The sequence below is a fragment of the Chinchilla lanigera genome, unplaced genomic scaffold (genome assembly GCF_000276665.1).
Source record: "Chinchilla lanigera isolate Chin_1 unplaced genomic scaffold, ChiLan1.0 scaffold00133, whole genome shotgun sequence".
Lineage (NCBI taxonomy): Eukaryota > Metazoa > Chordata > Mammalia > Rodentia > Chinchillidae > Chinchilla > Chinchilla lanigera.
This window is the reverse complement of record NW_004955534.1, coordinates 992,394-1,018,234: the sequence shown is the minus strand read 5'-3', so window position 1 is coordinate 1,018,234 and position 25,841 is coordinate 992,394. Positions and strand designations below refer to the sequence as shown.

Here is a 25,841-nt window from a genome sequence, read left to right as displayed (position 1 = left end):
TCTACTGCTAGCTTGGCCACCTCCACCTCTTGGCCAGTCCCTGGACTGACTTCAAAATCTGGCTCAGGCCCGACCTTAAGAGGTCTTTTAGTCACATATGTCCTTCCTACTACTGCTATCAATTTCAAACCCCAGTCCCAACCATGGCTCTGGACTAGTCACTTGTACTTAAGTAGTTGACTTAGTATCCTGAAGTCTGGTTGTAAGATTGAGGGCCACTGAAAGTCAGGGCTGGGAAGAACCTTCGAGATCGGGAGAAACTTAGACCTGGAAAATTCCCCCCCATGTCCTGGAAAATGAAGCTGAGTTTTCTGTGTGTTCCTTAAGCCTTCCTGGCTGTATCCTGAGCTTCTGCTTATTTTTTCAGTTGCTCCTTTTGTCTATGTGCTGCTGTCTTCCTCCCTCTGTTCCCCCTCCCTTATCTTATCAGACAGAGGCTCTAGGCTCAATACACAGTACTTGTTCTCTGGGACCTTCGTGTGGGATTAATAGTTTAGACAGCAAACCCTGGATGAAGTCTATGCCCCTAGCCATTGTGAACATGCATCAAGGCACAAGCCCAGCCCCCCACCACGCAGCTCCTCACTGTGACACGCAGTGTGAGAAATTCACCCTCAGAAACAGTGATCCTGGAGACAAATGGACCGCAGAGCTGTGCCAGGCTTTGCAAACTTTCTCCAGAGCAGAGCTCTCAATTTGTGTCTTTCGCCTGTCATTCTCCCACGCCCTCAGAGTAGCACTAAGCCCAGCAGGCCCAGCTCTGGAGGCCGCGCCCATCCGGCCCGTGGCTCCCGGGTCAGGATGTGTCTCCAGCTGGCGGCCGCCTCGGCTCCAGCGCTGGTTCTATCTAGAGTTTGGGGAGATGAGGAGGAGGGCAGGAGGGGCGCCCCGCTCCCGGTGCAAACCACAGCCGGCAAACACTTCTCCTCGAGTTCCTCACCTCCCAGCGAGCTTTGCCCAACTTCTTTGCCGCCGCCCGCCAGACCCACTGCTCAGAGTCGCTCCTGGCAGGAAGACCAAGAGTCTTTAGGATACTGCACGCAACACTTTTCAGGGGCCCCGGGAAAGACGGAAACCTATCGAGGGGTTCCCAGGGAGGTAGGGCCGGGGTGCGCTGCGGGGGGTGCCTCGCGAGGATCCACCCGACTCGCCTCCCTCGGCAGAGAGCCCGGGTCCCTCGCGGAAGCAGGAGTCTCTGTGTCCCAGAAGACCCTGCGGACCGCGCCTGGAGGTACTGGCCTCTCCAGGGAGGGCTGGAGCGGACGGAGGCGAGCGGCTGGCAGAGAGGACCTGTTTGCTGGCCAGTTTGGAGGTGGGATGAGGTGGGGTTTGGAGACTGAGAAGCCCGAGAGGAGAGGCTCGTTTTCTCTCCTTCCAAAAACAAGCCAAGTTTGGGGCGCTGGTGGTGGTGGTGGTGGGAGTAAGTCAGAGTGTAAACACAAACAACCTCCGAAAGAAGCCAAGAAAAGCTAAGCCGAAAGAAGCAAGCGCAACACTGTTACAAAACTGTCTGGTTTTGTAACAATTTCCTCGCTGCTGGCCAATGAGCAGCGTGGTGGCGCGTCACGTGGGCACGTTTTATATAACACTTTGCTGAGACAAGACAGTTATTAGGCGGCGCGGGGCGGCCGGTATGGAGCTCACGGAGGAGCGGCGGAGCCGGAGCCGGGTGCGCGGCAGCACCGCGGCCGTGGAAGCCCCGATTCCTGCCAACCGTCACTCCTTGATCCGTGTCCCCGGTCCCTAAACGCCTTTCCCAGCGCGGGTCCTCTCACAATGGATTCGTTTCAGACCGAACAGATGTTGAGCTTGCCCGCCGAGCTGGGCAGCAACAACTTAGAGCTGGCAGAGTCGGCGGAGCGGGAGTCACCAGCGGCTGAAGTAGACACGGGCCCCGACCCGGAGGCGGCTACAGAGGGTCCCGAACCTCCGGAGCCGGAGCAAGAGCAGCCTCCAAGGACCTCGACGCCCCCGGAGTGCAAAGTCCTGCTCTCACAGGCCGACGCCTTGGCATCTGGGGGGCGCCTTCGGGAAGCCCTCGAGGTATACAGACAGCTCTCTGAACGGCAGCAGCTGGTGGCCGAGCAGCTGGAGCAGCTGGTGCGCTGCCTGGCAGAGAACGTCCCGCAAGACGAGTCACAGGCGCCCGCTCCGGCTCTCTCGGACAAGAGCAGCGCGACAGGCTGCACCGTGGCAGCGGAAGAGGCAGGGGTGGCGGCAGCCGCGGCCACTGAGGTTTGGGATGGCTTTAAGTGCCGGAAGTGTCACGGATTTTTATCAGACCCGGTGTCTTTGTCTTGCGGCCACACCTTTTGTAAACTGTGCCTAGAACGTGGGCGGGCGGCTGACCGGCGCTGTGCGCTGTGCGGGGTTAAGCTGTCCGCGTTGATGGTGGCCACCGGGAGGGCGCGCGGTGCCCGGCGGGCTGGGCAGCAGGCGCCGCCGCCGCTGCGGGTCAACGTGGTGCTCAGCGGCCTCCTCGGCAAGTTGTTCCCGGGCCCCGCGCGGGCGTCGCAACTCCGGCACGAGGGCAACCGGCTGTACCGAGAGCGCCAGGTGGAGGCGGCGCTGCTGAAGTACAATGAGGCGCTTAGGCTAGGTGAGCCCCCACCGCGCCGCGGGCTGGGGCTTGGTCACGACGCCAGCGGGAGGGAGAGTGACCCAGGCCGAGGGGTGCCTCAAATGGAGGGTTGCCAGAGTGAAGGAGGACGACTTCCGAGACTTTGTCTTCTCCGTTTGAGCCTTCTTTACAGTGTTCCTATCTTCCTTTTGGCAGTTTGTTTGGTGTTTTGTTTTTCTTTTCGTTTTTTGTCTTTTTGAGCCTGTCCTGTTAGCTTTTGTTTCTGTGTCTTTCAACCTCTGTGTGTCACTCTGTTCCTCTTTTTCGCTGTCCCTTCTCATCTTTGTCAGTCACTCTGTGTTGCTTGGTGTCGCCCTCTCTGTCCGTCTCCCCTCCTTCTTCCTCTGCACTCTTGGGATCTCTCTCGAACCTGCCCTCACCTCCTCCGCCGGGAGAGGAACTTTGCACCCTTCCCACAGTCGCGCCGCGTCCTCTTCTCTCCTGCCGGCCCTAGATGTCCCGTCGCGCCTGCGTCTGTCGCTCCCGCCTCTGGGAGTTGTCCCTTCCGGGGCTGCGGCTCCCCGTGGGGTGGGTCCGGCCTGGAATTAGGTCAGGAGAGCACTGGTTGCATAAGGGCCGCGAGCGGCCCGGGCCAGGCGGCCCCTCCTCCGCGCGGGCGGGCGGGCTGGATTGTGTAACGGCTGAGGTAACCAAAGTGGGCCACGCTCGCCTCGGAAACCATCCCTCGAGCGTGTGCGGGGGGGGGGGGGGGGCGCTCGCGCCCCGCTGCCCTGTGACTCATTGTCACCGCTTCCTATCACACGATCCTTGGCTAAAATAGATGCCCCCCCGCCCCCCGCGCGCTGCCGCTGCCAGCCAGCAGCCCGCGCCTCGCCTCCAGTCCCTTAACCTCGCCGCCAGCCTAGCAACCGGACCTAGCAAGTGCCGGGGGATCCCCTAGAAACATGGGCTGCTTATGAAGGAGGCACGCCTCTGTGCCGCTTTCCGCTGCTGCTTGAAGAGGATTGTGTGGGCTTTGCAGCTTCAAGGGCAAAGTGAGCAGTCCCACACCTCTGGCCTGTCGCGCGCATCCGAGTTCTTTCAGAGACCGGGTTTACTCCTCCGATCCCCTACGCCCGGACCCAGGAAGTGGCCGCCAAACCGCCGGCTGGTAGTGCCCAGCTCCGGCAGCGTGCCAGCAGCTCTGCCGGCCGGTCGCAGCGTCTGACGAAGCATGCCAGGGCGGAGGCGGCAGGCAAGGCAGGCAGGGTTGGGCAGACAGGGCTCTGGGTTCCGAGGGTGCCCCGGGCCAGGCTCTGATGACTGGAGGTGAGGTGGGCTGGCGTCTCCACCTGTTGAATGTCCACTCAAACTTGCAGTGGGTAATGGGGACAACGAGACAAACAGGGCTGACTGGGGAAGGCTGCGGGCTGAAGGACCCCACCAACTATCTGTGCCCAGGCAAGGCAGGCTGTGATCCGCCACTGGGCTGGCATGTGTTGCAGAAGAGATGGGGCAGAAAGGCTGTAAATACTTCGCTAATGTCTTCAGAGCAAGTGATGGACTCCCAGGCGAGCCCTGAGCCTGCTCCTGGAAAAACCCCATTGGAGTTTGCTGCCAGCAGTAGCTGAGCTCAGAGCTGGGAGAGGAAAAGAGCGATATGAATGGAAGTAGAGGCCACTAGAGTACAGATCTCAAGGGATCCATTGCTTTCAGCCACCGCCCCCCAGTCAGCCAGAAACCTCCCAGCCCCCATTCTGCCACCACTGCCCACCCCAGCATCTTCCAGTGTACCTTGGTTAACCACCCCCTCCAGGCAATCAGGGCAAAACTTTCAAGACCAGCTTTCCTCTTCTAAGAGCAAAAAGGGCTTCCCCAACAGAGCATCTTTGTTCTAGAAAATGACCAGTGTCTCATTTTTCTAGATATTACACCCATGTTCAGAAAAAAGGACCCCCCCCCAAAGCTTCAAAGATTGCAAAGTCTGACAAGTTGGCAGTGACTTTGACTAGCTACTGTGTGACCTTGAGCAGATTTGGTCCCCTTTATGGCCTTCATTTTCCCCATCTGAAGAATGGGGAAATCTGTTGAACCAGATGATCTCTAGAGGCCTATCCAGCTGAGAGTGTTGGTGAGAATCAGGCTTATTTTATTCACAGAAGTCTTGTCCAGGTTCATTCATTTTTGGCCACCTGTAATGGGAGGATAGGACCTTGTAAATGCATTTTCATAACCTTCAGGGATGTTTCACTTGTGCTGGGGTTTGCAGACCCAGATGTTGCTAATATCACCAGTCATCTCACCCGCAAGAGTAACATTGTCTTGACTTGCTGGGATCAGGCTAGGGGTCACATCTGGCTACCTGTGTCTCTTCCCTGACTGGCCTGTTCTGTTGGTGATATGCCACTCAGAAGCCAGGCTGCCAGGCACTAACTGTGTGTAGCCAAGAAGCAGGGTGCTAGGGCTTCTTCTAGGTCAAAGTTTCTAATGTACCACACACACTGCAATGCCTCTGAAGAACTGCTTGAAAGGGGTAAGGGGAATTTACTTCTTTGAAGTTGGGGAAACTGACCCGGAATGGCTGGTGGTGTGGAAGGCAAGACTATATTAGAACTGGACATACAGCCTAACCCTTTGGATCCCTGGTAGAAAAAAATCCTAGGTAACTTGTCACTTGTTCAAGATCCATCCTCATACAGGACTTATCATGTGCTTGTGCTGGGGGTTATTAATGACAGCTCCTTTTTTTTCTCATTTTGGCAGCTCCAAATGACCACTTGCTTTATAGCAACAGGTCTCAAATTTATTTCACTCTGGAATCTCATGAAGATGCCCTGCATGATGCAGAAATAGCTTGTAAACTCCGCCCAATGGGTTTTAAGGTGAGTGTCAAACAGCGGGGATGGGAAGGGGCTGTACTGTAGACAACAGGTGTCAGGAAAGGCCTCCTCCCAAGGAGGTAGGGGACTAGAACTCAAGTAGAGCAGAAAGAGGACTTTTCAAAGGAGCCAGGGTGTGGGGCATCCCTTGGCAAAGGGTGAGTCAAACTTTCAAGGGAACTAGATTGTTCCCTAATTTTATCTTCAAGTGGTGACCTGCACAACAGCCTGGGCTTTGTGACTCTCCAGAATATGGAATTGGGAGGCAGACTGCCTGGGTTCATGTCTTAGTCCTGGTACTTTTAAAGCTGGGTGGCTTTGGGCAAATTACTCACCCTTTCTGTGATTCATCTCCTCTATAAAATACAGATATTCAAAGCACCTGCTCTTGTGATGAGGATGGTATGAGCTCACTGAGGAAGATGCTTAGAACAGTACCTGACACATAGCATTATATAAATATTTCCTATCACCATAATTTTTCAAGGACAGTAGAAAAAGTGTGAGAGAAGGATTCCTGGAGTGGCCCTCCTGAATTAGTAGCATCTAGTTTCTTAGGAGCTTTGTTAGCTTTCTTTGTAGAAATCCCCACACTCACACAATGGTTGTGCCATTCTGAGTCCTTACTATAGTCACTCAACCTGCTGGTGTCCCCAGATATCTAGGTCACATTGAAGGAGTGGGAAGAAGTCAGGTTAGACATCTCTTAGGATGCCAGGATACAAATGTCAGTTTCAGCATCTCTTCCTGGCCTCGGACACATATCAGCATTTTGTTTAGACTGTGTTTGAGTCTGGGCTGTACTTCTTGCAGCCAAGGTGACCATGAAGGAAGTGGCTTTACTTTCTGAAATTCAAATATCATTAGCTGTAAAAAGAAAAAATGCTGTTGCTATCTACCCTGATTGCCTCACACGCATGTGTTAGGATCAAAGGTGAGTGTGGCCAAAGAACATTCTGCAAACTGAAAATCCTGCTGGGTTTTATGTAGTGCTTTCTCTGCACAATCCCAGGACTGAAAAACCACCATATCCAAGTCCAAAAGCCTTGATGCATTATCTGAATCTCATGGGATCAGATATATTCAGAATCCACCATGCTTGTGATTATTGGAAGGCCATATACATGGTAATACCCTCAATGAGCTCTAGACAGTGTCCCAGTCACACTAAGTAAGCACACTAGCTGAGCAGCAAATTATGTAAAATTCACACTAAGTAGGATAAATACTTTAAAATACTTTACGTCAGTTTAGGTCAGGTTTTGTCACCTAATGAATTCTGAGGTTAAACTTTAAAAATATTGGATTATTGGAATTTGGAGGAGGAGGGAAATCTAGGAACTTCAGATAAGATATTGTGGGCCAGTATATTCTGCAGTAATGTCAGGGTGAATCTCCTGTGTTCTTTCATGAGAGTTTTCACAAATGGTGGTGGAACAATAATGTCCTCTTTCTGAAGGAGCACTTCTACAGTTCAGTGCAAGTCACGAATGTCTTAACTGAAAGGGGCTTAGTAGTGGTGGTGGTGGGGTTTGAGTCCATCTAGTTGTGTAACTGAGGGAATTTCCTGGGGATAAGTGGACTTCTCTTGGAACTAATTCCTCTCTCATCCTAAGCCTAGGGTTGAAGACCTTGGTATCGTGATTGGAAGTAGGGCTGAGAAGCAGATTTTGGATTAAATGGGAAAAGTGACTTCCATGGTGAAGGCTCAGTTGGTGCAAGAATTAGGCAGGAGTTTCATTTCCCCACAGTTGTGGGGTAAGGGGGAGGGAAGGGATGAGGGTTCTCTATTATCTTGGGGATTGAAAGAACTGATATTTATAATTCAAAAGAATCTTGCATCCAATTTGCATGTATCCTACCTTTTGGATGTGAAATGCCTCAAGGGAGGGTTTCACCTGGGGGCCTACTCCAGCCATCCAACCAGGGCCCCAGGTATTCAGTACACCCTGCAGGTGGTACAGATCTCAGTAGGTTGCGCTTGCTGCTCTGCACAGGTGGAGCACATGAGTTGGCACTTGGTTGATTAGTGGGATCCCAGAAGCCTTTCCAGTCTCCCAATACTTATGCCTTCCACCTTGCAATGTCACGTAGCCTTTCTCTAGAAGGTCCCTGGTAAACACTGCTGGGAGGAGCAACAAGAGAGGACATCAGCATCTACTTGTCAGCTAAGATTAGGCTCCAGAAGGAGGTGAAGGCATGGAAAGAGGTCCCCAAGAGGCTTTCACAGGGGCCACTGCTCAAGAAAGCAGTTCCCAGCCATCCCCACGGAGGAGCCACTGCATGAAGAGAAGCCAGCTCTCTCCCCTATTTTCTTTTCTTCCTCCCTCTTCCCTAGGATGCTGCCACGCTCGCTCTAGTCTCTTCCAGGGCCTTGGGGTTGGACCCTGAAGAGCCCCAAATTTGCTTGTAAAAGATGTGGCGAGGCAGCAGAAGTGAGCAAATTCATGGAGTCAGCCAGTGAGTTGCCCTCTGAGGGGCACTCTGCTTTGTGGGGAAGAGGGCTGTGGGAGTCCTGAGACCACAGTTCTAGTGCCAGCGTTGCCACTAGCAATCTCTGAGGTCTTGGAGATGTTGTGCTCATTCTTTTGTTCCTCTTCTGAGAAATGACCAGCAAGTCTAGATGCCTAAGCAAGCCCCTGTGTTGACTAGGTCTCTGCTTGACAGACGAGTGCAGAGGAAGACAATATCCAAATGGGCCTTCTCATGATGGTTAAAAATATGGGCTTTGGTAAAGTCAGTTTCAGGTTCTAACTCTGATGCCACAATTTACCAGCTGTGTTTCTCTGGGTGAGGTGCACCTGTGAGTCTCAGTCTTGTCTTCTTTGAAATGGGATTCAGAAGAATTTCCTATGTTAGAGAGCTGTAGATGAAAGAATGCTTTTAAAACATTTCGTAGAATAGTGATCGCTCAGCAGTTGTCATGAACAGTAGCAGCATTAATAATGTGAATAAGATGGGATTGAAAGCTAGTGTTTTCTTCCAGGCACACTTCAGAAAAGCACAAGCCTTAGCCACCCTAGGCAAGGTGGAGGAAGCCTTGAGAGAGTTTCTGTACTGTGTATCCCTTGATGGAAAGAACAAGAGAGCAAGATCTGAAGCCCAGAGGGTGAGTAGGAATCACATCAGGTCCAGCTGCCTAGTGGACCCCCACTAATGTGTCTTCTCTAGGGAGGGGAATGAGGGTGATGCCCTCCCTTGTATTTGGGGTTCTCAGGGGGTGGTTCTCCGGTGGTAGGGGACAAAAGGGAGACAGGTGTGCCTATTGATTGCCTAGAAACTGCCCTCCTGATGTGTAGGATCAGACTGGGAAGTCCCTGAATTTTGGTAGAAGCCTGAGAGAAATGTTTCTTTTACTCATGGTCTGAATTATCAATAAGTTATAAAACCAAACTAAACTAAATAAATTAACCTAGGGAGTGAGACTTGCTGATCAGATTCTAGCTGTTGATGAGAGATCTAGGGTGTGGAGCTGTCTGCATTTATATAGCTTTTCTTTGGCTGAATGGCAGTTTCACCAGCCACACAGGGTGACCAGCTCCTGGGAAGGGACATCGATGGCCCACACTGCCCCTGCTATACACAGAACTCTAACCTTCAGCTCCTTTGCTAGAAATTAAACACAGTGTCTCACGAATGGAAGTCAGAGACTTTTAATATAATCCAAATAGTCATTCCAACTCTTGGGTCTCAGGACAGTGAGGTTGCCATGAAAAAATTGCCTGCAATACTGAGCACATGAATGAAGGGTCAAGCATCTTCAATTCATGGACTTTGTTGTTTATTGTTTTGCAATTTACTCTCCCGGTGTCTGGCTAGTTGGCCTGGAAGTTGGATGCTGACAGTCAGTGGTTGTCTCTGCTCTCCTGTGTCCAGCCGTCTACTCTCTACCAAGCCATAGCCACTTTCATCCCTGTGTGGTTTGGCAGAGCAGTGGGTGAAGAAAGTGAGCAATAGATGGGACTAGTTTCTGAAGGCTCCATGAAGGAATCTTTTGAAAAACTGATAAACTTAGTGGAAGCTGGGCTTTGGGTTTTCTGACTTTAGTGGAGAACTTTCTCTCTGAGGGGTTGCTTTGACCTGGTTGGAGTATGTGGCAGGGTTTTCTTGCAAGGATCATGGGTCTTGGAGAACTGCTCCATGCTATGGACCAGTCACCAAATGTTAGGTATTGTCCATGGTGTGAACAATAACATTTCATCAGTATTTTCTAAGCTCTAGGCACTGTGCTAGGCACTTTAAGTGGAAGATATAATTTAATTTCTACAACTTCCCTAGGAGAATAGGTATTCCTATTTATTATTTATCCCCATGTTTTAGATGAGATGGATGAACAAGATGAGGCTTGGTAATTTTCCTAAGGTCATGCAGCTAGTGATTGGTGGGAAGATAGTAAAATTCAACTTGGTCTGCTGACAAAGCCTACCCTATTAACTACTCCAACATCCTGCTGTCCCAGGAGAACATGTCTGGAGTCCAGACACAGAGTGCTGAGGCTGAGTCAAGAGGAGCAACAGAACTATCCAGTTCTGGGACGGACAGAGGCAGTTAGAAGAGCCTTTTCTTTGGGGTTGGAGTATGCAAAGGCTCAAAGAGGCAGGTCTTGGCTCAAGAGGAATTTTTTTTCCTCTGTTCATTCCCCAGTTGACCTGAGGGGTTTTGGTATCATCCTTGGACTAGCAGCCCCTTCTCTCTCCAGTTTGCTTTTATAGATTGGCTGGTTTTGTTTTCACATCTGCCTAATGGAATGAGAGGCAGGATGTGGGAAGCTCTGGAGATCCAGTGAGGCATAAGACACAGCCTTGGTCCTCAAGGAACTCACAATTTTGTGTTTGTTAATATGAATGCCAGACAATGCTAGTGAGCATATCCCTATGGTGAGTGTCACACAGTTCTGAAGTTAGCAGAGAATTTAGAAGCAATTTTCCAGGGAGTGTGATAAAGGCCCTAGCAGCCATTTAAGGACACTGAGGGGCTTTGCTATGCTTGTTTCCTGGATTGTTTCCATTTCACGGTTACATATTTGAGGAAAATGGTCCAAACTCACTTGACATTAGTAAGCTGGCTTAGAACTTACTGTGTTTCTGTTTGGGATTTGTTTTTCACCTCTAATTTTTTTTTCTTTTCTTCTCAACTCCTTTGGGCCTTTCTAAGGCTGAAACTGAAGTGAAATTGACTTTCATTCATTTGGAGTGATTCCCCTTACTGAGAGTTGACTCTGACTTTTATTTTCCAAAGCCACTGAGGAGAGAGAGGGAGAGAGAAGAGATAGAGAGACAGAGACAGAGAGACAGAGAGAAACAGACAGACAGAGAGAGAGAGAGAGAGAAGGGGGAGAGGGAGAGAGAGGAAGAGAGAGGGAGAGAGGGATTTTAGGTCATAGAGTTAAGAGAGGAATTGCTGCTTGTTGTTTCTGCCTTGTTTCCTTTCATTTTTTCCCTGGGCTTCCTTTGCCCTCCCATTTCCCTCTGCCCTTTCATCCTTGTACCTTGAGAGGCTGTGTGGCTGCCACTGAAGAATATCAGGCTCGGTGGCTGAAAATTCTAAGGAGACTGCCTCCGCAGGGATACTCATTAGAGCTGCTGGGAGCTAACTTGGTTTCTTTGGAGGAGGGGCTTCTCAAAGCATTTATGGCTCTGGCCACTAAGAGTAACTCCCAGCTCACTCCTTTGCCAACCGATACCCAGCGAGTGGGTTTTCTAGAGCAAGAGGAAAACATAGGGACCCATCTGGGGACTTTTGGCCTGAAACCTACGCTTCTTCTTGGGCCCTGAGATGGACAAGTGTCTTAATTTAGTTCCATCCAGTGTGATGAATATTGGGCAGTTGTTCTGTGCCTTCCAGAAGCTGATCATCTGGCTGGAGAAAAAGACATATTTGTGATGCAGTGCCAGGATGGCAGAAGACGGTATCATTTAAGCTGCTCTTAAAGGGTACAGTAGAGAACATGACGTGACAGGAGAGATTAGAGAGATGAGAGTAGTAAGGGAAGGAAGGACTTAAGGTGAGCACTGAAGGCTCAGAGGGTGTGAGCTCATCGTAAGTGCTGGCATCTGAAGGAACATTGTGAAGAAACTGGTGGTGGCCAGAAAGAGAATTAATTAAACTGGAGTTTGGGGTTCTAACAAGGTCTGTTGATCAGTGAATACCCTGACTGTGTAACCAAACGAGGTTGTAGGGCTTGAAATTCTGCAGGGCTTGCTAGGTGGTAAACACTTAAATAAATTTTAGAAATTCAATGTCCTGGTCCCTTTGTGTTATAAGATAGATAGATAGACAGACAGACAGACAGACAGACAGATAGATTAAATCCTTGCCGGTACAGAGGAGAATTGAAGCAAGAATGTGACAGCTAATGGTACTGCCTGTACTCCAAAGCGTATCTGTGGCTTGCATTCTCTTCTGTTTCTTCCCACTCTATTCTCCCAGTGTTTCTGATTACAAGGAAAACCAGAAACAGACTGGCATCTGCCTGCCCTCGGTACTTGAATTTAACCCGGAATTTTTCTGGAAAGTGCCAGAATTGGGGAGAGGCTACAAGAAGAAATTTGGGTTCTACTTTCCTAATACTTCATGGCTCAGGTCCTTAGCTCTGAAGGGATGAAAGATCCAGGCATAACCCAGGTTTGTCGGTACATACCTGTAATCCCAGCAGTCTGGGAGGCTGAGGCAGGAGGATCACAGGATTGAGCCTAACCTGGGTAACTTAGTGACCAACCCTAGTTCAAAATAAAAAAAAAAAAAAAAGGCTAGGGATGTGGCTCAATGTGAAGGCCATGGGTTCAATCCTCAGTACTGCTTTAAAAAATTCAGGGGTGATGGTAAGTGGGTAGAAGAAGAAACAAAATGAGTAGGCAGAGAAAAGGAGCTGTGAGGAACCTAGGAAACATTTGTAGACCCACTGGGTGTTATTGATGTGACTCCCAAGTTTCCCAACTGAGGTTTATCTCCTGGCTTCACCAGTCTGTCTCTTTCCTTCCAGATGGGTTTTCAGATCCTACTGGAAATAGTTCTGTGGAAAGATAGCACCAAGGGGTAGCTCTAAACCTTGGATGGGTAACACAGGCATCTGTAGTGCCTTCTCAAAGTCCAGATTCCTGGACCATGCTTCAGATGTGGGGAAGGCAGAAGTGGAAACTACAAACCTGGCTTTTTCATAAGCTCCTCAGATGATACTGATATGTGCAGATGTGTCCAGGGACCTGGTGTGTCCAGGGCTTCATCCCTGCAGTTTTGCCCTGCAAGCTGTGCCCCCATCCCCTGTCCCCACCCCCTTCACCTGAGTACCTGTAGAAACTTAAGTAGTGAAGTCTTCTGTTTTATGTCACAGCTTCTCCTTAGTTTCTTTTCACCATCAGTCCCGGGGGATTCTCAGGAACATTCTCCCGATATCCTGAAGCTGTTGGCACCTCACCCTAGATTAAAGGAACACGTAGAGTCAATGGCTACTGAAGGCACCAGCCATAATCTACTAAAGTTGTCACAGGTAAAATTCAACTCACCCGGCTCTTCGTGACGCTTCGTTTGGCTGTTTTGTGGGCAAACATGGGGAGTGAGCCCTACCTCTCCTACTTTGGTTCCTGAGAAAGAAGAAATGGAGTCCATAGGGGCTGTGTTCTTTGCCAAGAAGGTTACTTCTTAAAGATATCAATTCTGAATTTCAGGGATGGACCAACATACGTTCATTGATTGATTCATTACATTTATTTTAGTTCTTGGTCAGATCGAACCAAGAGAGAAATTTGACACCACTATGAAAGGATTGGCCCACTTCCCCTGGAGCCATACAGTTGGGTTGGGCTTACTAGCCACAGCTTTGAGGCAGAGCCTGGGAAGAGGGCCTGACTGCCACTCCTCTCCTGCTTTTTGTTTGTTGAAGCTACTAGCCTTTGAGCTCCAGCTGAGATCCTTGTGCAAGGGCATCTTCAGTTGATACCCCAAATGGAGGTAATTTCATAGTCCTGCACTATACCTTGTACATAAGTAGACTTCCAATACATATTTGTATAGAGAAGGGGAACGAGATTTGGGAACATTTTTGGGTTGAGGTTCTTGAGAAGAAGACAGTATTTGTGCCTTTCTTTGGACATAAGGGAACAGAACACAGAAAGATGGACTCCAGGTGTTGGCTTTCCTAGCAAAGTATAAGTGGGCAGAAATTGGGGCTCAGATGTCCAGACTCTAAGGCAGAATTTAGTACTGAATCCTGAAACCCTTTTGGGGGGTACTTTCCCTCCCTTTGTGCCCAAGGTTCTTAACTTATGTGTAAGCCCGGTATGTAAACCCTGGGCACTCAAATTTCCTATTTCTGTCCCTGCTATGGAGAAGGAATAAAATGCAGAGATGCCTGACTTTTTTTAAAAGGCACATCTTATAGTATCCTCTTAAATCTTAGAGTCCCCAGCAGTTATTTTTACATAATTATGAAGGTTAATACTGAACACAAGTGCCTGGAGTCACTTCTCCTTGCAGCTTACTCTGAAATGAAGAAAAGTAGCAAGCACCCTTGGCACTCCAAAGTGAACCAGATAGTAACAGAGATTGGACTTGCACCTTGACTTCCCTTTGCAAGGCAGTGCACTCCTGTGCAGAAAATGCCTTGGGCTCACGGAAAGTTGGGTATTGCTATAGTACTGGAAGAACCCTGAACTCCCCAGGTTAGAGTGAGAAAAGTCACATCCTATCTCTCCTTTAGTCTTTTCTCCCAACTGTATGCCTGCCCCTTTCATGTGTATATGGTTGCATTTTTTTGGTAGTGGTAGGAGGGGAAGCAACAAGATGAACATTTTGACCTGTGGACTATGGGTTTAGATTACAGTAAGTCCCCAATTTACAGATAAGTTCACTTCTGGGAAAATGGTTCTTCAGTCGGATTCCTTCGTAAATTGTATTTGTTCCTAAACCGACTGTGAGTTTTATACCTGTGAAAGTTTGCAATTTGAATGTTTGTAAGTTGGGGTTTTACTGCATAGAAAGGTTTTCCAGGTAAATCTGGATAACCAGAATTATTTCTGAATCCATTTTCAAATATCCTTCTCCTGGACAAAAATTCTTTAACAGACTAGAGACATATGTGTTGTTTTGCCAAATGATTTTGTCTCCTTTTGAGACTTTTCACCCAAAGTCTAGTGAAAGGAATAGGTTGTCCCTTGTTCTTGTGGTCAGTATAACATATAGCTCTGGGCATGAGATCACTTGGCAAGCCTGTAAACAGACTAGGCCAAAGCTTTAGCAAAACTCCTTTAGGTGCTGGAATTTGGAAATTCCAGATGGCTATGAATGTCCTTGAGGGTAAGAGGAAGTATTGAGTGATAGTATCTACCCTCGCTGCATGCCTTGGTTTCCCCAAAGGTGTTGCTGGGGAATGATTTGGATAGGAGGGGGAGGAGGGTTTCCCCTTGCATTTCCCCTTTTCCCAGGAAGTGTCTCCAGCTATGTGCCTTTCAGCCTTGCCTAGGGAACTTCCCTAACTCTGCCCAAGCTGGGCAGGCCTTTGTTGCAGATGCTGTGTGGACTGGAAGTGGGAATAACCTTATGATTGCCCCTAAGTTGAGCTATGTGTCCACTAAGTGATTAGTAGTGAGGATCAGAGTTATGTATTTTTCTCTCTGTTCCCTCTGGGTAAGATACTGGTCCTAAGTAGAGTCTGATATTTGTTCTTTCTTCATCTAGGAAAGTCTAGAGCTCCCACATTGCTCTAATCAGAAGGAGGCAGCAGCCAGCCAGAATGGCAGCAGTCTGACGAACACAGCTAACATACAGTTGGATGGTCAGCAAGACAACATGAAAGAACAGGAAGAAGAAGAAGAGGAGAAGCAAGATGCTGCCTCTCCAGATGGTGCTTCCGTCAAGATTGGCAAATGCCAGGAAAAGAAAAGAAAACATTGCCAAATTGAGCTCAGAGAAGACACAGAGGTTTTCAATAAAGCCCACAAGCAAGGTAATGACTCTAACCAGGGAGCAAGCGGGTTGGAGGAGATACCTGGGCTCGCCAAGTTGCACTCCATCTGGGGGCCCCTGTGGCTCTGGGTGTATGGCCCCGCTTTGGCTTTACCAGCTGTGCCACATCAGGGGTTGCTGTGAGGTTTCTGTGAGATCACACATGGTGCCTTATACACTGTAAGCACTCAGTGTAAATTATTATAGAAAGCCAAGGCATAAGGTCCAGCACAGTATCAAGTAATGACATCCCATGCCTTTGAAAGTCTTGCATCCTTCCAGGCCAACTCTCTCTACCCTCATCCTGGTCCAAGAATATAGGATGGGGTTATGTGGTCAGGCCTTACCCAGTTACGCTTCTTTAGGTAGGCATCTGAGAAGCAGTAGCTGTAATTTGAGATCTTTTAAAGAGAGGTTATCAGGGCCAAGATTCAATCCTGGCCTTGAAGGCCTGGCTCAGTCCTTCAAATTGCTGCAATTGCTGTTGCTGTTGCTGCTATTCCTGCTGATGAGTGAGGAGCGTGTCATATTCCAAGGAAGTCCTCAGGGATCAATAAACTGTTGGGGAGGTGGCAAATGTGGCAAATTGGAAAGTGACTTTTTTGGTCTCAGAAGTACTGTCTGTGAAACCAAGGTTTGTTTAGTTCTGACTTACTGCTTTCTAAATCACAGATCTTCCCACTGATCAGGGGGCCAAAGCTGCTCTCAGTATTCCACCTGCATCGTTTGACGCCTCTGACCTTGAATGCTCCCTATGTATGAGGTATGTGATGCCTGATAGTTCCTCCGCTCTCATGCCTGGATCTTTCTACTACTGACCTACTGTTAGGCTGATTACTGCATAAAAGCATAGTTCTTATGAAACGGAAATCACAACATTGTCACATGGCGCAGTTTATATCCCCTACTTATAGACTACATTCCCTGCATCCCAGATTCCTGCCTTGGAAATACCTGGAAAGTTGAAAGGGAACAGTCTTTTCAGAGGTCACACACTGAATGTCTTTTGTTTGGCCTTCATGGCGTTTGTTTTGGTTAAATATGAGTACCTTGAGAGAGGATATCCACTTTCCATTTGGCAGTGGTCACCCCTGCGTGCACGCACACACACACACACACACACACACACATATGCCTATCTCACATCCTCATAATTTTCCTTGACTGGGGTAAGTATTTATGTTTGTAACTGTGGAACTAACTCTACCAGATCAAGAATTAAAAGCTCAGGGGTTAATATCAGTGTCAAAGGCCTATTCTTTAGAAGCCAAGTAAAGAGTCTAACTAGCTTGTCTTTAAACTGTGCCATGAACAATAGTTAGTAGCAGATGCAAGACACTTAGTCAAGCATTTCCCCTGCAACTAGTACCGTACCATTTCTGCTTTCTCAAATCTCTAAAGAGGCAAATTATACACATGTCCCCACTACAAAAAAGAGAGAAAGATACTGGGATCATGGTCTATATAGCCACATTCAATTTTTAAAATAGCTTCCATTTGTTTTACTTCACATCTGTGAACTTAGTGGCTAAGAGAAGAGACTTCCAAAATCGGAATCCTAGCTGTGTCCATTTGCAGGCTATTTGTCCTTGAGGAAGTGACATTCTCTGCCACTGTTTTCTTGCCAGTAAAACAACCCCCAAGGGGTTGTTATGATTAATTGAAACAACTGAAGGAGCTGCGGAAGTAACCCAGTGGTATAATGCTTACCAAGCACGTGGAAGGCCATGGGTACAATCCCCAGTGCTGACAGAGAAGTAAGGGGGAGACAGGGACGGAGGGAAAGAGGGAGAAAAAAGAAGAGGAAGAAAGAGGAGGAGGAGGAGGAGAAAGAAAAGAAGACAACAAATTTTATTTAACACTTAGAATAGTGCCTGGAATATAATGAATACTCTAAATGTTGACTAGTTTTTCCTTCTAGACCAAATTTCTTTAATATTAGGTCCATAGACTCCTGAGGAGGTTCTATGTATGGATTCTAACAAATCTAGGAATTCACTGAAGTTCTATGTTAAGTGTCTGTGTCTGCATGCGTGTGCATGTGTGTGTGTGTATGTGTGTCCATAGCTTTCAGTAGATTTCTTGTTTTCCAAAAGAGCATTAAAAGGAGGCTGAGACAATTGCCCAGAAGATGTTTGACCTAAGAGAAAAGGTGTCAAGAAGAGTCTTTTAGTTCATTACATGTGGGGATACAGTTGGCAGACTCCTCAGTTGTCTTCTCGCCCTTTACAAGCATCTATCTCTTACTACCAATCACACATGTTTGTGTTCTGATTGATTTTTCTTGTCCATGGATAAGAACAAGACAGCCATTACCCCAAACATGGACTTTTTGTTTCTCTTAAAAAATTATAGTTGGGGTTAAGGATGTGGATCCGTGGTAACGTGGTTGCCTAACATGTGCAAGGCCCTGGGTTCCATCCCTAACACTACTCCCCAAAATACAGTAATAATCAAAAATAAAAAGCCAGGGTAGTCAGATCTGCCCATAAGCTTGGGAAGATCTGATAAAGAGCATTTCAGCAGGTCAGATGTCATACATTGTCAGGAGTTTGTTTAGGTGCAGTAGGCTGGGATGCTATAGGCTGTATACTACTTCCTTTACCCCCCCACAAGAGAGTGGCAGGTAGCTCATGCCAAGACGAAGGTATGAGCTAAAGAAGTGCTGCTTCTGAGAAGAGAAATCGTCCCCAGAGCTACCACCACTGTGGCTCAAAGCCCATCACGTGAGTTGTATAGTAGACTTGACTTAGCCCACACAAAGGGAACAGGTCATTGTTGTACTTAGCCTCCTAACACTGCCTCCAACATCCAGGCAACATGAAATCAAACATACAGACTCATCCTGTTTATGTTTTCTCTGTGGACCAAGAATCCTGAAGTTGAAGTTCTTTTGTTCCTCTTCCTCCATTTTTTCCCTTTCATCTTGACTGTCCCTGATCTCAACAGGGGGCTTTGGAAATGGATTAGAAATTTGTTCCAAGAAATAACTGCCAAAAGCATAAGAAATCCTTCTAGTTTGCATGCTCTTAGGTCTAAAAGCCGTTATTTCCCTTATCTTGACTCCCTGTTCTAAGTGAAACTTCAACCCTAAAGCCCATCTTTGCCTGGAGTAGCTATTGTTACTAAGTTATAGCGAGACTCCTGCTGCTTTATGATAATAAGAAACCTGCCCAATCTATGGCACATTTTTGGTCTGGAGGCTTTTAAAACTGCAGCTCTTGGTCAGAAACATGTACAGTGGTTCCTTTTCCAACAAGATCTGTCCATAAATTAGACTTCAGCTATTGACAGAGGCTATTTCATACACGTGTTTCAGCTTGAATGCTTCCAAGCTTGAAAAAATTCATGATTCCACCTTTCTGTATGTTTTTATTGTTGTTTTGATTATTATTATTAGATTCTATTGTCATCCTCACATGTCTTTGAGAGAGGATCTAATGGTATAGTCTCAAGCAATCTGCTGGGTCATGAAACTAGATATTTCTATCACCTGTGCAAGTTTCTACAACGAAATCTAGTCCCATAGTGTCACACTGGCAAAAACACAGGTTAGACAGTGAATTTATATATTCTAATTCTAGAGGGAAATTCAGGAAGAGGTTTAAGTTTCACAGGGAATGGATAAACTAAGAGTGAATGGAACAGTTCCTGGAGGGTGCGCTAATGAGGGCCTTTCCAATCTCCAAGTCTCCCTTGCTGAACGGGGAGAGCTCTGTTAAAGGAAGTTGCCCCCTAACTCCAGCACCTTAGGACTCTGCCCAGAAATCTTTAGTAGCTGAAAATCATTCTTTCAGGTTTACTTGGCATGGCTACCATAGCTAGTGGGACCCACCTCCAGTGCTGCTGTGAAGCAGCACCTTTGAGGTGATAAGAATATTTTGAGATATTTTGAGAATAATTTGGGCCATTTACCTCATGGCCCAGTGATGTCTTTGTCAATTGAAAAAGCTTTATATTTAATCTAGTTTTAGCTACTTAAGTCTCTGGGTGTTGAGTCAGTTCATTTTCTTTTCTCTCTCCTGCTCCCTCCTTCTTCTCATTCCTTCCTTGTTCTAATTTGATAGCAAAAGAACACAATATAAGGATGTGACTGGTGAGGAAAGAACTATTTATCTGGGCTGGCATCTAACTGAAAGCATTTATTATTACTATTATTTGCTCTATCACTGTGACAGCGTGAAATGCTTTCTTGTGAGGAAATCTGGCCCTGCTCTGATTTACAAGTGCCTCCCTAAAGTGTTTTGTGAAATCATTACCTGAACTGGTAAATAAAAGAGAGAGGATTTCTGTACACATCTCTATATAGTAAGGATCTCTGTTTCTCTGTCTATCTTTCTAGAAAGTGTAAGGAGGGAGAGAGAAAGAGGGAGACATAAAAGTGTGTATATGAATGTGCAATCACCATGTAGGTGGGTGATGTCCATGTGAGATATAGTCATCCCTGTGTTATCCAGTGGAGAAGGAAGATTTGCAGTGGCATCAGATTTGACTTCACATCCTAAGTTATCTGCTTAACCACTTAGGCAAGTTATTTAACCTGGATGTGTTTTAATTTCCTCAGTAGCAAAATTATCACCTATTAATGTATAAAGTTAATTTAGATGAAAAACAGTATTTGCATACACCCAGAAATATAGCAAGAGAAATATATTTTACTCAGTCAGCCTGTGCAGAATAATATCCCTGAAAATAGAAGTGAATTGAGTACTGAAAAGTGACTTATTTCAAAGCACTAATTATGCAGTGTCTGCAGCTGCATTTTAGTTCACTATCTCTTATTGAGGGGCAGTTTAATCATAGAACTTGCTAAGAAACGGCTGTGTCCTTTTGGGTATATTTCATTCATCTGCTCATGAAATGTCAATATTTTTGCTATGAATTAACAAGTTGTATCTTTGTTAATTTATCTGGGTTATGTTATTAGATGAACAACAGACCTAACTAAAATTCTCAGGAAAGCAATAGTTTTGTGTATCGGTAGTAGACACATATTCGCCAGTCATCTTCATCATTAGCATCATCACGTAATGTGTAAAGGTATTCAGATGCACAGGATTCTGGTTACTGAGGAAACAGACTATTCTGGTTTGGTTGCTCTGGTAGTTTGATCGCAACTGTACCCGAATAAGCCTGCATGTTACACTTTTGAAACACATTTGAATTATGAAGTATACAAAAGGCATGAAATATATGTGTTCTCATAATAAAATACTATAAAGAGGATGTGCATGTAACCCATCAGTTTAATGAATAATATATCAAAGGACCCCAGAAGCTGCCCATGTGTACTTTCAAAATCAGCACTACATTCATGCACCCCCACCCCAACCACTATCTCCACTTCTTTTATCTTTCTTGTCTTATGGTTTTACCACCCATATATGCGTCTCTGCCCAGTACATTTTAGTTTTGCCTAATTTGAAGAATTTATATAAATTATCTAAAATGTATTCTTTCAGTCTGGCTTCTTTTACCCACTGCTAAGATTTGTTCAGATTAATGCATTGTATGATACTACCACAATTTCTTTTTGAATTCTATTATAGATGGGTGCTTAGGTTGATACTAGTTTGAAGATAATATGGACAATATTGCTATGAGCAATGTTTCTATTTTTCTTCTTTTTTTCCTGTACTGGGGATTGAATTTAGGTACTTCACATTGAGCTACATCCCCAGCCCTTATTTTTTAGAGTCATGGTCTTGCTAAATTGCTAAGCTTCCCAGGGAGGACTCAGAATTGTGATCATTCTGCTTCAGTTGCCCAGAGTTTAAGGTTATAGGCATGTACCTCCACGCCTGGCTGAACATTGTTTTGTATACATCAGTGTTTACTCATTTTTTTTTACTGAGTTCTTTTTCTTTCCTACTGACTTGTAGGAGCTATAGGTATGTTCTAGATACAAGTCTTTTTTAGTTGTATGTTTTACAAATACTTTCTCCTATGTGGCTTGCCTGTTTGCTCCTTCAGAGTTGTATTTTGGTGAACCTAAAAGTCATTGTTGCTCTTCATGTGTGTCTTGGTCCTTTGCATTTCATTATTGTGTTGACAAAACAACTTGTCAGCTTCCATAAAAACAAATGAAATAACCAGAGAAATTTTTGTTGGGAGTTGTTAGGTCTTCTTTACTTTCCCTCAGTGAGGTGTTTATAGTTTTCTTCAAGTAGAGAACTCACACAACTTTTATTAGATTTGTTAGGTTCCTGGGTACTTGATTTTGAAACGGAGTTGTAAATCGCATCTTAAAACTGTATCTTAAACATTATATTGCTAGAACTACATAGAACTACAACTGTGGTATGTATATTTACCTAGCAATATTATTAATTCTATTCTTAATTCTAACAGTCACTCTGTAGATTCTTTTGTTTTCTAAAAGCATTATTCATCATTACACCATTGGTGAATAATGACAGATTTGTCTTTTTCTTTCCAATTCTCATACTTGTCTTCTTGCCTTAGTGCACTGATTAGGGCCTCTAACATATAAAGGATTTTTCTTTTTGAAAATTTACTTTTGGGCCAATTTAATAAGTAAAATTTATTAATTCTCTTTGACTAACTACTTTTTAAACAAATTGTAAAACTTAAAAAGCACAAAGAAGTGAATATATACAAGGTCTTTCTCCTACTCTGGAATTTCATGGACAACTGTCTGTCTCTCCCCTCAACCTGCTGAATCTGGCTTTACTGTGCAAATGTTTTCAAAGCTCAATGCATGACAGATAATTATGTCTGAAGACTAATACAGAAGGTTTGCCTATGCAGAGATTGCTAGGATTGTGTAATACAGTCATTCTCAATGTTGGATGCGTGTTAAAACCATCTAGGGACTTTTAAAATCTTGATGCCATTACAGATGTGGTGGCGCACATCTGTAATCTTAGCACTCAGGAGGTTGAGGCAGGAAGATCTCTGTGAGTTTGAGGGCAGCCTGGGCTACAAAGTGAGCTCAAGGCAGGCCTGAACTGCATAGTGAGACCCTGTCTCAAAAGGACCAAGACCAAATCTTGATGCCTAGCCTAGACCCTAGGCCTACTGATCTGGATCTCTGTAGGTGCATTCTTGTGAATCTGCAGTTTAAGAAACCCCCTGTGGTGATAAGGAGTAGTGTGGGGAGGGGCAGGAGGAAACAATTGGAAGCCATAGCTGGGTATGTTCACTATCTTGATTGTGGTGATAGTTTCATGGGTGTACTGTATGCATATATCAAAACTTATCAAATTGTATGCTTTAAGTATGTTCAATTTGTTGTCTGTCAATTATGCATCCAAAAAGCTGTTATAGAAATGCCCTCTGGTGTTTCTGATGCACACTAATGATTGAGAATCATTGTATAATAAAAAGGCACATGAGTGGAGGTGAAAATTGAAAACTTTCATCTGTTAACGGTAGTATATACTTAGATAAGCATCTTCACCACCTCCGAGCCTCAGTTTTATTTTAGTTGATGGATTCACTTTCTTTTCGAGAACTTTTGAATTCTGACATTTTCATTCTTGTGCTCAACCTGGCAGTGTGGGCGAGGCTGGTGGTACACCTCCTAGCCACATGAGGGGCTGTGTAGCTGCCCATCAGAGGTCAAAATAGGTTGATGAGGTTTCTCTTCTTTTTGTGCTTGTCCTTTTAGTGACTACTAGTCTCACTTCTTAATCATCGCCACTGGTCTTGCTCCGCGTGAACCTTTCTTTTTTCTTCTTTCTTTCTTTCTTCTTGGGCTTTTTGAGACAGGATTTCACTATGTAGTTCAGTCTGATCTTGAACTCACTGGGTAGCCCAGACCGGCCTTGAACTTGCAGTAATCCTCCTGCCTCAGCTTCCTGAGTTCTGGGATTGCAGGCATGTGCTGCCATGCATGGCAGCTAAACCTTTCTTTATGCAAAGTAAACCCATGTATATCTAAAGGTCCAGAACAGCTTTAATAAAAGATTCTAACATTGTCTTGAAAATACCCTGCTCTTCCAAAGCAATTGAAGTAGGATCTAACTGAACTACAGTATGTGTATATATACATATATAGTATATATGTGTGTATATGAACATCTATATCTATCTATCTATCTAATCTTAGTAGGTGCATTAACAATATTATCCTATAATCTCTAGGGAAATTATTTATCCACATAACAGTTAGAATTGAATTAGACTTAGAGATGAAGTTTCAAGATCTTTCAGACAGTAAATGTTGCTTAAGTGAAAAAAGAAATGAAGGTTAGCCAAAAAATCAAGTTTTTTCCATGGTGATACGATGTAAAGTGTGTGTGTGTGTGTGTGTGTGTGTGTGTGTGTGTGTGTATTTACATATACTCAGGTGAACAAATTGGTTAAATGTTTTTATATGGAATTTATTCATTCTGGGATTAATCTCTATTTTTCTGGGATCAGACAGGGAAGAAGATTTGTGTGCCCCAGAAGAGATAGACTAGAACTAATACTGCAAAATGATCAAGCTATACCCTGAACTTTAACAAACGCATTATGTTTAATCTGGCTCAGAAATTAAAAGCAAATAATTTTCTGGCGTGCAGCAATAGCATTGATTAAAAACTGGAAGAATCCTTTATATACAGATTTTTCCAAATAGTTGTATGAAACCTTATCCATGAGTACTTCTGTCTTATTTTTTGTCTTATTATAATTGTCTTCCATTCTGATTCTTAAATTTCAGATTATTCTATGAGCCAGTCACAACACCTTGTGGGCATACCTTTTGCTTAAAATGCCTTGAAAGATGCCTGGATCACAATGCAAAATGTCCATTATGCAAGGATGGTCTTTCCCAGGTAAACCAATATTTCTTTCTTAGTTGGGTTAACTGTAGAATTAGATACTAAGCATTTAACTGGATCCCAAATCACTCTGCTGTGCTAGAGCAAAACATTCCCTCAGGTCAACTATCTATTTCTCCTGTCTGCTAGGCAGCTCTCCCTTCAGGAAAATGAGGCAACATCTAGCTTTTCATGAACTGCCAGTAATGAAATTAATTTGTGTTGGAAATAAAAGTATTAAATAGATGATAAACATGGTTTCTAGTCCAGCGGCACCAGATACACTGTAATTTGGGGTGAATATTCATCCTCTTATTCTGTGCTTTGAAGAAATTGGCTCCCAGGACCCCTGATAAACCTCACAGATCTTCCATGTAATCTGTGTCTGTTACTTTTCTCGTTGCTGAGATAAAATGTCTGGCACCCACAGTTAAAGAAGGAAAGGTTTAGTGTAGTTCACAGTTTGTACAGGTTTCAGTTTATAGTTGGCTGGCTCCAAGGTAGTGTGGCATGGCAGAGGGGCATTGCAGAGGAGAGATAGTTCATGGTGGGAAGAAGGCAGGAAGGCAGCAAAGCAGCAAAATAGTGAGGAAGCAGAAAGCTACAGTTCCAGCCCTCTTTCCGTCCCTTATATTCTATCCAGGCTGCACACCCTTAAGGTATGTAACACTCACACTTAGGGTGGGCCTTCCCATTATCCACATCCAGAACTATGCCAGACCAATCAATGGACTAATTTAATAATCACACACCCTTAATCCTGGCATCATACACTCTAGATCCAGCCACCTCTGAAAAGCCCCACCTATGACCACATGCAGCTTTGGGGGGAAATCTAGACACAAATCATAAAATTTTGTCCATGGCCCCACCAAAGACTCGTGCACATCCACATCCCTTTATGCAAAAACATTTAAGAGTTGCCAAAGTCTTAACAGTTTCAGCATTGTTGGGGATTTAGCTCAGTGGCACAGCACCTGCCTGGCAAGCGTGACGTCATGAGTTCGATTCTCGGTACTGGAAAAAAACAAAACAAAACAAAAAAAGTCCAAATGTAAAGTCTCCTCTGAAACCTAGAGCAAACTCTTAGCTGTGAGCCTTTGTACAAATGAAAAGAAAGTTAAATAATTCAAAAACACAATGGCATAGGATAAACATTCCCATTCCAAATAGGGTGATAGAAAGGAATGGGACCAGAGCAAGTCCAAAATCCAGCAGGGCAAACATTTAAGTCCTATACTTCCATGTCCAGCATCAGAAGCAGTGTGTGGCAAGATGTGAACACTAAAGAGCTTGGGCAGCTCCACACTTATGACACTGCAGAGGGTTGTAGCTCCCACAGCTTCTTTCTTGGTCTGTCTTTGCTTGCTCCTTGCAGCTTTTCTCAGACAATATATGTTCCTGGCTTCTCCAACCATCTGGGGCCTGAACTGAGCCTTCAGCTTTACACTGACAGTTTCACACACTGCCCTCTCAGGGACACAATGGCTGGCCTCCCAAGTATTCCTCTGAAATCTGGATGGAATCTTCTTGACCCTACAACACCTACATTCTGCATACGCCTAAAATCAGCACCACATGGATAACAGCAAGGTCTGCTGCTATCTGGTGCAGTATCCATGCTTCCCTCTCTTTTGATCGTAGGGCTCTACTACTTAGATCACTGAGCACTCTGAAACCCAATTCCAAGGA

General features: G+C 45.5%; 1 protein-coding gene across 3 annotated transcripts in view; it reads left to right on the top strand.

Moving 5' to 3' along the window:
* Window positions 1-1,608: 1,608 nt before the first annotated feature.
* Lonrf3 (LON peptidase N-terminal domain and ring finger 3) overlaps window positions 1,609-25,841 on the top strand; it is a 37,228-nt gene continuing 12,995 nt past the window's right edge. Inside the window, exons 1-7 of one of the 3 annotated variants that reach the window (XM_005410453.2) lie at window positions 1,609-2,599; window positions 5,324-5,442; window positions 8,426-8,548; window positions 12,770-12,925; window positions 15,112-15,379; window positions 16,051-16,141; window positions 24,050-24,164. In XM_005410453.2, the coding sequence (XP_005410510.1) occupies window positions 1,777-2,599; window positions 5,324-5,442; window positions 8,426-8,548; window positions 12,770-12,925; window positions 15,112-15,379; window positions 16,051-16,141; window positions 24,050-24,164 (1,695 nt within the window). In that variant the 5' untranslated portion in view covers window positions 1,609-1,776. The remainder of the gene's footprint in view (window positions 2,600-5,323; window positions 5,443-8,425; window positions 8,549-12,769; window positions 12,926-15,111; window positions 15,380-16,050; window positions 16,142-24,049; window positions 24,165-25,841) is intronic. The other 2 variants (XM_005410454.2, XM_005410455.2) reach the window with 2 other exon arrangements.